The following is a 14,695-nucleotide window of genomic DNA, read 5'->3' on the forward strand; positions in this document are numbered from 1 at the left end:
TTAAAAATGCAATCTTCACAGTTAAATGTGCTGGCCATAAAAACTACCAGAGGGAAAGAAATAAACAAATGTAGGGACTAAAAAAGTGAAATTACTTTTTTCAAAGTAAATTTATTTAAAGCTAACACAGTTATTAGATAGAAGCCTTTTCGCAAATTGCCTTTATTCTGGGAATCTTCAGTATTTTCCATTTAGTAAATCCTTATGCATAACTGCCTGCCAATAACCTCTGCATAAACATGCAAGCATCCACATTTCTAAACTTTATGACAGTTAAAAAGCAATTTTATGAATATTTATGAAGGTGGTAAATTATTAAAATAAATATAGATATTTACTACATTAGAACAACATCTTCATTTAATGGATGTGGAAAAAATGTTAATATGCGAACATTTGAAAGATGCAGTGGTTTGGCCCCTCGGGGCTTTTGTTACTCTATTAAAAGTTAATTTAGGACAGAAATTATGGCTTTTTCTTGAATCTCAACCCCAAAAGATTAAATCATGATCAAGACTCATCACATTTTTCAAAAAATGAATCTGATGATGCTATTTCCAGAGACTGGATATTGAAACTACTGTGTAGTTCTCCCTGGAAAAAAGCTTCCCCTGGCTTCTTTTGTGTGTTCACACTGGTGACGTACTCAGAAGAGTTTTAGGGCAGAGGAGCTCGGCGCCAGTGAGGTGGTTTCATCAACAGTTCTGTCATCATGCATTTTATACTACTGGAAAATGTTTCCTGTCTACAAACAGAGCAGGAAACTCAAGTTGCTCTTTCTCCAGAAAAGGTTCCTCATCGCAGAGGTGATTTGCTTAATCACGAGTAATAGATTTCATCACCTTTTGCCACATTTATGTATCCTCCTGATTCAAGGTCATTAGTGAGTCTGCTCTGACCTCCGGTATGTAAAAGGTTAGTACAGTTCACCAGTGATCCCAGTAACCAGGCTTCCATCAAAACACATCTCCTTCTAGCCGGAACACTAGACGGCAGTCACTTTCAGACTAAAGGCATGAGGGAGCAAGTATTCCACATTTTTATGGTACTTAATTCCAGAAGTTGTGCTTCACTTCTGTTCTACATTTGTCTTGTTTCAGCTTTGTCCTTAAGGAAGTTTTTCTTCTTTCTTAATCCAGTCCCCTCTTTATTCAGAAACAATCCAGCTCTTCCAATTGTCTGAGGCTACTCACAGGATCCCTTCAGGGACATCCAAAGTGATTCAAATTTTTTCCTTCTGTCAGGCATTCATCACTGCACCCTTCAGCCAAAGCTTACTAGCATCGTGGCTATAGTGAGTTAATGCATCCTGTGAGTAGTCCCTGTGTACTTCACTTCTCAGTTCACTGGCTTAGTTCATGTTGGTACAGGAAATTGTCACGCCAGGTGCTGGGAGAGTTGTAAACTCCTAAACCTTTCAGCTGCATTTGAAAATGTCTCTGCCTTTGCCATACTATAACTTGCTCCAGCCCTTGAAGCATTTCTACCAGTCTCTTCTCCCACTTTTAATATTCCTTTTATAATAGACAAGACTCTTGCTCCTTTACTGATCTTACTAGTGCCATACCAACGGTAAAACCCCTCTGTAAACCTCCACTCCACTGTGATTTATAGAAACGTTAATACTTCCCTTATTTTTCTATTCTTTTTTATCACAGCAATGTAAGATCTACCTGTTTTTTCCCCAGAGGCAACCCTTCTTTTGATACTTTACCCTGCTATAAAGGTAAGGTCCATGCTCTTTCTTTTCACGTGTATACCTTCTCATGTGGCTGTAGTAACATATTCTTTGTTTGAAAAGGTCCAGCTGTGGGGACTGAGATGTGCCTGTACGGCCCTAGGAAACGTGCCCACTGCATAACCACTGCCCCTCTTGCCCTGATCAGTTACCAAAGCTCTGCTTCGGTGGAACATAAATACAACATTGCAAATAAAATCTGAAAATCATATTCAATTACAAAAATAACTTAAGGTCAGTTTTCTACTAATTTTGCCCTCACAAAGCAACTTAAATTTATGAAGCCTACCAAATCTAATCAGAACTACTCACGTTAAGGATTCAACTGCGTATTTTAACAGCACATTAACCTCAGGCTTTTCTTTATACTCCAAATTCTCTGTATATTCCAATTCCAAGTTACTCCAAGCTCTGAACCCTGCCTGTTGTTCTCACTGTGCGTGAAGATAGGGGAGATGGGCCCAGTCGGAAAGACTGAAAGTAGAAGCTCCAAAACATTTTCAACCTTGATTCTCCCGCAAAGTTTGTACCCTATCCAATCTCCATAAAATATCAAACTAGACCTCTACAGCAAAATTATTGTCAGTAATACAATTATTTTTCCAAATATTCAGATTTTCATCGCTTCGGTTTGGTTTATAAATTATCCCCTTGTACATCAAGCTGTTTTCTACCAACACATTCTCTTTTGTCTTAATGTGATGTAAAGAATAAAGAAATGTTGTTCACTTTTTGTGGAGAGTTTACTGCCAGCAGCAGTTTATTATTTCTTTCAGCCTTTTTCCAATGGACTCAATATGGAGAGAAAGAACACTTGAGATTAAAAAAAAAAAAGGCAAATTAAAAACACAAAAGGAGAAAATAGGAAAAATAAATGAAAAACAGCAGTTGATAGCAGTAAAAGAGAGACAGACAAAAAGCATGCCCATGTGAGGGGAAAATTCAAAGCTGAAAAAATAGAGACATGTTAGAAACTCTGCTATGAAGATGAAACCTTGGTTCAGGATCTGTAAAATTAACACCCAAATCCCAAGCGAGATGTACGTATAATATAAAGTAATAATAACAAGAAACTAAGGAACATAAAAATGTGAAAAATAAAAGTTAAATACAGCAATTAGAAAGAAAACCAGTAAATGTATATATATAGCAACAGCTCTGTTATGGACTAACATTCTCCTTTAATGTGATGTAAAACCAAGCACATGGAAGACAGAGATAAGAAAAATATACGCAGAGGGAAGTGTCTGCTGAAACAGAAATGTGAGACTCAATAAGTACAGAAACATAAACATTAGGGGGAAGAAGTTATGAAAAGTGGATTCAGTGATGAGGTACTGGACCCATTTAAAACAGCAGGACTTGCTTTTAAGGCAATCTTTCTCTTTCACTTCAAATATTCCTTATGAAAGAATACCCTATATCTGATACCTCTGTACATATTTTCCTATACTATCTTACAATTATTTCACAGCCAGAGAGACACTATTTATATTCTAATGAAAGACAGTTTACCATCTCAAAAACAAAAGAAATCACAAATAAAAGACAAACTTCCTACCTGCAGGAGCAGAAGAGAAAGAGAAGGTTTGGGGAGTTGTATTTTTAGCTCAGGCCCTGAGCATGCATTCAAAGTCAATCTCCTGATCATACCACACTCGGGTTCATATTGCCTACAGACTCTGAATGTGCAAAATGGATTCTTCTGGAACAGTGACGAGCACCAGAAGTGTGGCTAATACACCTCAGTCACCAATTAGGATCTACTTCTCAGGACCAGACTACAGTCAACCCAAACTCAAAGTTCCTGAGATGTACCCTGGCCTCAGAACCAATTGTTTTGCCCTACTCCTTCAGGCTCCTCTACTTGCAAATGTAGACATAGCAAGTGCTTACAAGAACACAAATTAAATTGTACAAAGTCCATCTCGTAGACACTTCAGACAGTGTATATACTACAGCAAACTTTGCATCTTCATCAAATTCCTACTTTATGAGCCCCAGTTGCTATTTCATTGTTTTTGTCAGCGGTGAAACGCACTGTAAGATCTATTGGTGGAAATGATGCACAGCAGCCAAGTTCCAACAATGATAACTGACCTTTCACGGGCATAATAAGATTGCATCTAAATAATTTAAATCAACAGCTAAAGCTACTCAGTTAAAATGGCATTTTTATTCAGACAAATATTATCCCTATAGAAAAAATATTAAGCAGTTATTTTCTGAACCTGCGTTGTGGTCCCGACTGTGCTTTCTATGGCCGAGAGAGGAGGTCCTGATTCTTTTAATTATAAGATCTGGAGTTACTGTTCTTATTGTAATTGCTTTTGTGAATTGGGAATGAATAGTTTAAATATTTGTTGGGCTAGTGTATTTTCTGAAAGGCAAAACAGCATTTTTATTTATAAAATATTTGCAATAGAAGGCATTTACTTGACATTGAGAGCTTAAATGTGGTTTATATGTTGAGTCCCTTAGGTCTAATGTACAGGTGGACTAGTGAGTTCCATCTCCACACTCTGTGCCAGCTCTGGAGTTGGAGGAGAAAGGACAGACACACACATACCCACGTATAATCCTCCTCACTCATAGTTGCAGCCAAAGAGGAAGGAAGGATGGAGCAGAAGAAAAAACATGGCTCTCATCCTTAACTGTTGCTAACCCATCCATAGACCAGTAAAAACCAGTGATTTTACATTGTAAGTAAAAAACGTATATTTTGAGCAGACACAGATCCAAGTATTCCTGATCTCAGTCGCCTTTTATTTCCACCCCAACTCATGCTTTATTTCTTTATTTGCCAAAAGGATTATAGAACGCCCAGAGAAAATATGGCACAGCGCTGGGTCGCTGTAACATATGCAGCAAAATACATAACTGTAACCCATAAAAGGCACCACAGATCAAAGCAGCTAGTATCGAGGAAGACTCTGAATGCCACTAAGTCCTGACTTACTGGGAGAGAATGGGAAAGTCCTTGTTTTGGTATTTTGAAACTGAAAAAAATCAAAGTAGTAATTCAGCTGAAGCACAAGCAGCGTTTGACTAACCTTGTAAAGCAAAGGTGATTGTCCTAGCTTCAAAAGTGCAATTTTTTTGGTCACGTTTGTAATGGCTTGAATCCGGATCAAGTCGTCCACGGTCCCATACTGTATATCGACCAGTTCTGCCTGCAAAGAGAAGGTGACATTCAGGCTACACCAATATGCATCATGGAGGGTGCTCCTTCCATAGAAACACGTTGTTGGCATAAGTGCAAGCACCTGAGCAGAGGTCTGCAAATACCTTAACCCCACCTTCCTAATCAGGAAAACCTGTAAAAACCAAGAACTTGAGAATTTAATCTGACAGATAAACTGATGTCTTTGCAGTTTTCATTCATAATTCATCAGCTGTGAGAAAACTTCCTTTTTTTTTTTTTTACTACTAGTTATAACATATGGTGGTGATTCTGATGAGACTTTCCCCTCATTAGATGCAGGAATATATTTTAAAATCATGTAAGGGATGCTAAATCACTTCTGTTAATTTTCTTAAAAGGAATCAGTCTTGTAAACCATTTCAGAAAACAATGAATGATTATACTGGTCAGTCATGAAAATATACAGATAATAAATGTAGTCTGCCAATAAACAGCTTTATTATGTGATCTCATATGATCCCTGAGCAGCCTAACTTAACTACTGAAGTATTTTCTTATAAGTCAGCACCTACCCAAGCATTATATTCAGGTAACCACAGTGATAACAGACTACACCACTCTGAAGAGTAAACTTGCCAATTAATACTTATTTTTAAATTATAGAGTCACTTCCAACTTGAAGATCTTTGGCTCTTGAGTTCAGACACTGTAAGCATAGGTAGTAAAGGTCTAAGGTATTATTAAATGTCCAACATGGGCAGTGATGGAAAAACACTACAAGATGTGTTTTCAAGGGTTTTTTTCTTAATATATACATAATTTAAGAATGACCAAGGGCATTTCTCTCACACATGTATAGCAATAAATTCTGGTGAAGACTAAGTATGAGGATAATCAGTCTCACACATTATGATTTTAGAATGTTATGAAGATCTTGGGACACCATCGAGGACACTGGAACCTCTAAAATCCCTACACAGTGTTCAGATAAAGCACAAAGAAAAGACGACAAAGGAATATTACATGAGTGTTTAAAAATTAAAATAAAAGGAGCACTACAAGATGGAAAAGTTTCTCTTTCACTTCAGTTTTGGTAACTTAAGTATGAATTCATTGCCAAAGGCAAGAGTTCTAATTTTGGGCATCTCTACACAAACTTTAGCACCAGTTGTTCTGGACATGTAGGATATGGGGAATTTTACTAGGTTCCTGAACACAGCTGTTTTAGGAAAGCACTTACCCTTATACAGCTGTATCTGAATATTTTGTCTGACTTTGCATCTCAACAGTCCAGTTAAAATCATTAAAAAGAAAAAAGCCAAGGTTCCTGTCTTTTTTTTTTTTTTTTATAATTTTCAAGTTACCGAAGTTCTAAGTCCGTAACTTGTCAACGGTGCTGTATAAACAACATATTTACACAGGTCAGCCAAAGTTATAAACCAGTTCTGGAACAGTCAACCATCAGATTTCATACCAAGTACTGAAATGTAGGAACAGAAAATCTTGCACATCATACAGTTTCTTCTGAAATCGGGTTTTTATTATCTAAAGACCTGGAAAACTATTTCATAAGAAAATTCAAATGGTGACTACAGGCTGAAATGCAAAATATATATATACAAGTTTTCTCCTGTGTGATCAACGTATTTAAAAAGTAGGACGAAATCAAGTGAGAAGTTTTTCCACTATCGGATGCAATTTTATATTTTACAACGAGGAGAGGGTACTAACCAGCGTACTTCCTTAAGTTCACACTAAATCTACTTCATTTTGTAGATCCCAGCTTTATTTTAATTTGTACCTACAGGCATGTTAATAAATACACCTTGGTGCAATAATTATTAGTCTCAAAAGTCTTATGACTTGAAAGGTTATTTCTAGGCTGCTTTCTGGGGAAACCTCTTATCTAACTCCTTTGGACCCAATGTCTCTCCCACTTACCCTCAAGCAAACCAAAAATCAGAACTTTCACCACTCGTATGAGAGAAGCTACGCAAAATTTTCCTGAGGCAAAATCAATACGGAAAGATATAACCTAATGAAGTATCAAACCACTTCCTTGTAGAGTATGCCTGTGTGGAAATGAGATCCCTGCCCATTTACATTCATGTGCTGCTTCTCTTCACATCATTCTTGCTGCTCCTCCAGGGTGCTATCCACCGCTCTGTAAACAACAAAACTACATGTTTGCACAATTATTAATGCATTTAGCAACTGCCCTTGGATGTTCTTAGTTAATTTATGGATGCAGACTGCATTTTCGAGAGCTGCTCACCGGTCTTTCCCAGGCAACATTTGAGCTCAACAAGAGCAGGCTGAATAAAAGGTCCTAAAAAAGCATGGCTCATTTTTTAATTATGTGAGAACGAGACTTGACTCCCTGCTGCCCCAAACACTCTGCAAACCATGTTCTTTGCTCCAAATGTTAAAAGTAAGCCCCAATGCCACAGCTATTAAATACATTCATACATTGAGAGTACACACAGGAAGTCATTACATAATGAAAAAGCAGCTGGGTATAATACAACAAAGAGTTACATGTGCTTTCATTACGCATCTTCCACATGAAGGATATGTCAAAGCTCGATGTATTAGAAGTATTCCTGTTGCACTTGCCTGAAAATAAGTATGACCTAAGCCTCTTGTTACTGTCCAACCTTAGGGTAGTTGCACACGCTGTAACTTTGAAGCGTACCTCTTACCACAAATCTCTGACCTTTATTTTTACCCTTTTGGGAACCGTGGGTAAAAACATTGCACATGTCTACCAAAATAAGGTATCACGTCCTGGTAACATCACATATAGCCTAGCAGCTGGAGGTCTGCACAGCTAATCTCAGATCTAACTTCATTCAAAATAAAGAAAAAACAGAATAAAATCTCTTCTTGAGTAAAATTACACGTGGCTCCTCCCCTCCCAAACAAAGTTACTAACCCACTGGAAGAGTTTAGGACAAAGTCAAAGCGCTTTGGCAGTCCAGACCAGAAACTAACAGTCAAACATTAAATTATACAGACAGTTTTAAAAATTACTCCTACCCTTTCCTTTCTTCTACACTTGAATGCTTCAGTAAAATTAGTTATAAAAATCAAAATATTTTACACTACTTAAGAACAGCTCAAACACAGTACAGCAACACTAGCTCACAGCAGACAGTTGGTTTTATTTAATACACTGAGGCTCAACTAATTGGGCCACTAACTTAAAGCATAAAATAAAATATTACAAAAAATATACCTTTAAAACAGTGTTAAAGAATCCTATTGAATCCAAAGAGTTCTACCCTCTCAATGATCCAATGAGAAATTAACAGTCAATTTATTTTGTATGAAGCCCTGTTTTAGTCACAACAATCCTAACACCTCAAGAAATGAATAGATTAAATTTTCTATTCTTCTTTCTATTTTAGAAATGCTTACAACATGACATAATCCTCATTTTACATATTCCAGATTTTTAAAAAAGCAAAATACCCCAACCACCCATATTTGATAAACTGCTTTCCTTTGGTAGGATCATTATCTTCAAAACCAAAAGAGAACTCATCCTTTTATCAGGTGCTGAAAAAGAGCATTTGTGTACTTGGTTTAGATACGCATGGGTAAATCCTCTTACTCTAAAACTGGGAAAATGCTAAGAATGAGTTGTTATATCCATTTGAATTGGATACTTACTCTTCGAATTGTTTCATGCGATGCTGTGTGAAAGATACGACTATTTAGGAACAAATTGCGGTGTGCAATATGGAGTTCAGCAGTACTCCCCCATGCATAAAATGAAGTAAGGGTAGGTAATAAACCAAACATTTTTAGAAAAAGTAAATTATTTTATGTTAGACTACTTATTGTTTCTAAGTCCCAAGATGATGATCAATGAGTTGTAAACATTCTATCCTAAAAACTATGATAAAATCCCCCCCAAAACAGAGAAGACAAACACTCTGAAAATGCTACAATCAAGACAGTTAAGGATCTTTTCCCAATCTATTCTACCTATCTCCAAAATGAAAGAGAATAAAACAGTGTACAACATCCAGTCATGGATGAAAAAGAGTAAGACGGGTCTTGGAAAGGATGAATACGAATAACTATATGAAGCAGGTGGCAGCTGGCATCTTGAAGATGCTCATTACTATCTAAAAACTTTGCTTTATTTGTGAATGCTGAGACTATTAGTGAAAAAAAGGTTAAGTTAAATAGGTCAAAAATAATCATGGAAATATGTTTGTCATACCACACTGTTATCATTCAGTCCACTCGAATGAGGAAAGGAATTTAATAATGCTGGGTGATTTGCCAGAAGCACACAAGACAGGAAGAAGATAAAGGCAAAAACCCACAAGGAAGATAAAAAAACCCACACAACAACCTCAAAGCCAGTACACCCAGGAAGGTGTACTTCTCACAACCACCAAATCGCAGAAGGACTCGGTGCAGATGCCATGGCAGATTTTAAGGGCACCTGCTCTAGCTGTCAAGGCTGGGAAACCCAGGGTAGAAAAGCACCACAATTAAGAAAGAGCAGTAAAGCTATTTGCTTAAGTGAAAACATTAAAGTCAGTACTGAGTAATCTGAAAGAAATCTTACCTGATAGGTGTAAACTTATGCAGAAAACAAAACCAAAGGTAGCACAGAGAGTGGCTGTGGTGAAACATCTTCCCTGCTTAATGTTACCTGTTGTTGGCACTAGAAGTTCAGTAACCTCGAATTGTGCCTATATTTTATCAAATAACCATCTGTTGCCTGATATTAATGACCAGCCTCTACACATGCATTTGGGAGGTTGGGAGCACAGAAGCAGCAGCTATACCCAGTAGCACAGTCAAGCTCATATTCCAGCCAGTTCTCAGCTACCCACCACAAGCGTGTCAGAAATGGATGACCTAAAGAAACTCCCAGTATTGAAGAAAACTAAACATCAAATGCTACATATACAATACATTCAAGATTGCTTATTCCTCAGAATTAAGAAAATTTCTCCAAAAAGCACATACATAATCCTAGGAGTATCAACACCTCAGTTCTGTAAATGTCCAGGCCTACAATATCCCCTTAGCTCATTCAATTCAATGCCCTTTATTTGTCCTTCAGCATTCAGCTACTATTTTCAGGTTGTTCAAAACATACAGGTAACAAACATCCAACGCATGATCAATCACAAGTAAATAACCTTCAACTAACAGTCCCACCTAAAGTAAAAACTCCACAATATATTTGCAAGCGGTCTCTGAGAAGATGGCAATGTGCAGTCAGGACACGAGGCTAACTTTAATTAAACACTTCACTATATTATTTGCACAGCTCTGAAATTAAGGCTGAAGGCATCATTCAGCAGAGCATAAAAGTAAACTCAAGCTGGCTGTAGATCAAAGCTGGACATCAACAAACACAAAGAAAGCTGCAAACATAAAACTAGCTCTTCTCTAAAATTAGAGAAATGGAAGAAAGAGAAGGGGAGATAACAGAGCTGCGCCCAGTACGCCAACTCATTTGTTGATGCAAACTCTGCTAATGCTTTCTCAAAGGAGCTGCTGCTCCCACTGCAGCCAAAAGCATCCCTCTGACAATCAGGGAACCCACAGCCGTCTCCCCACGACTGCCACCACCCAAGCCGCCTTCTTGTCCGAAGAGCAAGGCAGAGACAAACCGTACAGCCAGAGCCACCTTGCATATACTGCCTGTATTTCTACAGACATGGCAATACCCCAAGTTGTCTTTCAAACTTTGTCCTTCGCTTGGTTCTAGGCAAGAAGGGGGACAGAGAGAGAGACCTTCCGTGCTGGGGGGTTTGTGGCATGCATCTGACAACTGCAGCACCGAAGGTTGAACTAAGAAAGTGCAATGTGCCTGTCCATGGGGTTCTTTAACAGATGACGTTCTGGATGAGCAGGAACAGTCAGTCTGTTCCTTTGTGGTTACCACGTGCTGAACCCAAGCGCAGTTTGTTTTCTACTTTATGCTCCTGGGTTCAGCACTATCAGAAGAGGAAAAGATCTGAAAAAAGCATGACCAAAGGTATAATTTCAATGTTTAGTAAAATAAAGCAAAATCAGATGCAAAACAAACAAATCAGTAAAGAATCAGAGGAAGAATTTGAGGGTTTTTTTTTTTTTTTTACATGGAGAGTTTGCAGGGGTTTTTTCATATGAAAGAATTTCTTATGGAGCTGCTTTTGCTATAAAACAAAAAAAATCTTCTTTAAAACTCAGTTATGATTAAAACTCTATACCGCATTGTTTACAATAATTCCAACATAACACTGTCTTTGAAATCCCCTGGTGAGCTTTTCACTCTCATTTTCTTTATGAAAAATTTGGTATAGGGCCTCAAAATCCATTCATGCTGTCTTCGGGTAGCAAATGTTACTTATAATGTTTCCTGTGTTCTATGACACTTGGCCATTCCCAAACCATCTGGGAAATCTTGTAGATAAATGTGGGGTAATTACAAAGAAATGCCTCTGTGATACCCTGTGAATGACTAAACTGTATATTTAAAAGTAAATTCCCCTTACCTTTTTGGCCAAATTTGGACACTGTTCACTGAGACTCTATTTCTACTAGCACAGTATTTCCTATCCTTGAGCTTCTTTTTATGCTTTATTAGAAAACTGGACTAAGAAAAATCATCTTATGCCTTGAAAAACAATAACCTAATGTATTTTCAAGCAGCTGTGTGAGGCAAGCCAAAAAGTGATGATTTGTGCAAATTGAATTTGAACACATTGTCTGAGGCCAAAAAAGCAAATCATTACCTATTTGGGTTAACAGAAGTTGACTTTGCTCCATTATAATACTAAGGAGATGCACCTGCCCAACGATGTCTGGCCAGCTTTAAAGCACAGAACTTCAATATTGTTCTATATAGCAACGTAAGTGTGTGTGGGGTCATTAAATAAGTAGCTGGTCATTGAATAACTAGTGGTTTTTACCTACAAGTATTCCTCTTCAGAATCATGACATATTTTCTTCATGGTTGTTAGCACCTTACTCTAGAAGTTTTCTTTTTTTTTTCAGTATTCCTATTCATACAATAAAATTCCAGAGTAATTCAATATGACTCACGATTTCAGCTTTACAATCACAAGGATTCTTTGTGTCTTGTTTATATTACATCAAATTGCACACTACATCACAATGACAGCTAAAAATGTGATTTGTCCCAAAACAGGAAGAAAAAAAAGTCTTCTCAATCTCAGCTTGGTAAGAGTTTGGTCTTGAAGCCTGAATTCAGTCACAGGCACAATGCACATGCTCCATCTTCCCCCTCCGGCTATCTGCCCAGCTAACACAGCTCCATCCCAGGCAGGGCTGTACCGAAACTTCTCCTACAAGTGGCTTTTGCTGTTCCAGCATCATCTTTAGAAAGATACTGAGGCTTAACTTGTTTCCCTGCTTGCTTTTTACAGCTTACAGAAGGTTTCTGCCCTACCAACTCTGAGGGAGACTGAATTAAGATTGAAGCTTTTTTATTGCCGACAGAAAAGAACCTTGTCCGTTTTTTATGGTTACAGAGTGCCAGATAAATCTGAGCTGACACAGCTCAGTTCCCTGTTGATAAGGCTCATCCTGTAGACTCCTCCCTCCACATGTATTTTCAACTTTATTTTTCTTTCAATTCATCCATACTTCCCCCCCACCCCCGTCCCAATTCACGTATTTTCAGTTTTGCTTTAGCAGAAGACAAAACTAATATTTGAATATAACTTCTTAATTCAGGATATCCAGCAAAATATCCCCCCTCACCCCCGAGTTATAAGAGTCAACTGAAAAGATATGTAGCAGCATTAGTCCCTAAAACAAAGTCACATTGGCCACACTTTCCTAGGAAGAAATGGCAACCTGTATTCGCCAGCCTTTTAGCTTATTCAGGGGCAATTATTCATGCAAATATACATTTACAAATTACACACATAAATTAAACAAAACAGAACTGTTCACCTGTGATGTGACACCTTAAAAGACAAATTTCAAGCTACGTAAGTACACAGTAAATTATAGAGGTGTGATTTAAAACCGGTTTTAACATTTTCAATGAAACGGCTTCAGGAATCCAGTCCCATTATGGCAGAACTGAACAAATTCTCAAAAAATTCACAATTCACAAAAGGGTCCTGCAGGCTGCAGCACAAACTGCCAGCAGCGGTGGGGAAGGATCCAGCTGAGCTGGGCAGGGGAGGCTACCCAACAGCACTGGGCACACGCCCTGCCATCTGCTCGTAGCCTCCACGTGAAACCCAGCGAAACCCGAGTTTGCACCTACACGTCCAGAGAAGGAAAGTAACCTTCCGCCTGAAATGACGGGTCACACAACAGCGTCCTGCGAACGCAAACACCCCACCCAAGACAGAACGCGCGTCCACTGCAGTGACATGGCACGTGGAAGTGCTTCTGATTCTTTTTAAGTAAAACTGAAATATGGCATTTTAAAACTACCAACACTTTGAGATCTTAATTTCCTGGAGAGAAACTTCGTAACGTTGTTCGCTTGTTTCATTTTTGGAGTTAGTCCGGCTGTGTTAAAACAGAACTATCTAAGAAAACATCCTCAGGTTTCCAATTTTTGCCACAATTCTGAACATATTTTGAAACAGCATTATTTTCACAGGATGAGAAGCCTGTTTCCCAATCAACTCTCATCACATCAGTGCACGCACAGTGTACTGAAATACACAGGCTGGCTGTATTTCTATGCATGCTTCCTACGCAAACACATAAAACATAAGTTGTTGCTACTGCGAGTACACAGATACAGAAAGATAAAATAAACATCTACCTCAGCGATGCAGATAATCACACGTATGTACAAGAGCAGGTCATCCACTGCATCAGAAGAACACTTGAACTTCAGAAATGTCACTGAGAACTCTATTTTCCAGAGTATAATAAATGCTCTTTCACAGAGTACTTAGCCCTCGCTTGACCAAACACCATGCACTTGAACATAATCAGAGAGATGCCCGACCATGGAGTGCAGTAAACACCAATCTGCGTGGTAAAGCGGCATTTTATCAAAACCCGGAGAAGCAGACACGCAGTTGCGAAAAGGAAAATGACATCTTTTCTATCTGATGTGAATTGTGTTGTTTTAAGTCATAACACAGATGTAGAGGTCTCTAAATTACCTCTTCAGAAAAAGGACTGGGGAAAAATACATTCTAAAAATAGAGATACATTTGGATGAAAGAAAAGGGCACCGAGGAAAACAGAGAATATACCTGAACAACAGTGAATTTAAGTGGCCCAAATGACTGACCAAGACAAGCGTAAGGAAGGCTGAATATGAGAACAGCATAGCTCCACATGACTAAACGAGTAGGTATTTCAGTTTTCAACCGCCTAATATTAAGCAATAGCGATTTACAAGAGCTATGTAGAATGTAGTTTAGGTAAAATTGTGCCAGGAAGAAAAGCACAGCTCTTTGTTGTCCCAGGCCTTCAAATCTTGTTTTACAAAATGCACTCAATATTTTGGAATCGCCATTTGGTCATTATTTGTGATACTGTGTTCTGCACTGCTTAGTCATCTAAAGGCTTCTATCTGGCAGCACCATTTACCTTTTCAGAAATAGCTAACCTTCCTCTCCTAAGTGTTTTCTTTTTACTAATAAGACCAAGGATTAAATGGAAGTGCAGGATAGGGCTCTGCCAGGTATCCTTGCTATGGCATTATCAGTAGTTTGCCTTTCTCCTAAGTCTTTCCAATGGTGAGGGTGAAGATTTTGTGGACTGGCACCAATTTTCACATAAAAATCTGAAATTTTTATAATTTTGACACCACGAAGAATTTTTGAACTTGGTTCCTGTGCTCT

At 38.2% G+C, this 14,695-nt stretch overlaps 1 protein-coding gene across 1 annotated transcript in view; it reads right to left on the reverse strand.

Moving 5' to 3' along the window:
* Window positions 1–4,791: 4,791 nt before the first annotated feature.
* Window positions 4,792–14,695, reverse strand: part of LOC104516989 (inactive N-acetylated-alpha-linked acidic dipeptidase-like protein 2) — a gene marked incomplete at its 3' end in the record, with an annotated part of 65,485 nt that continues 55,581 nt past the window's right edge. Inside the window, exon 3 of the mRNA XM_010161514.1 lies at window positions 4,792–4,911. Coding sequence (XP_010159816.1) covers window positions 4,792–4,911 — 120 coding nt within the window. The remainder of the gene's footprint in view (window positions 4,912–14,695) is intronic.

Source organism: Eurypyga helias, unplaced genomic scaffold, assembly GCF_000690775.1.
Source record: "Eurypyga helias isolate BGI_N326 unplaced genomic scaffold, ASM69077v1 scaffold8661, whole genome shotgun sequence".
In the NCBI taxonomy this organism is placed as follows: domain Eukaryota; kingdom Metazoa; phylum Chordata; class Aves; order Eurypygiformes; family Eurypygidae; genus Eurypyga; species Eurypyga helias.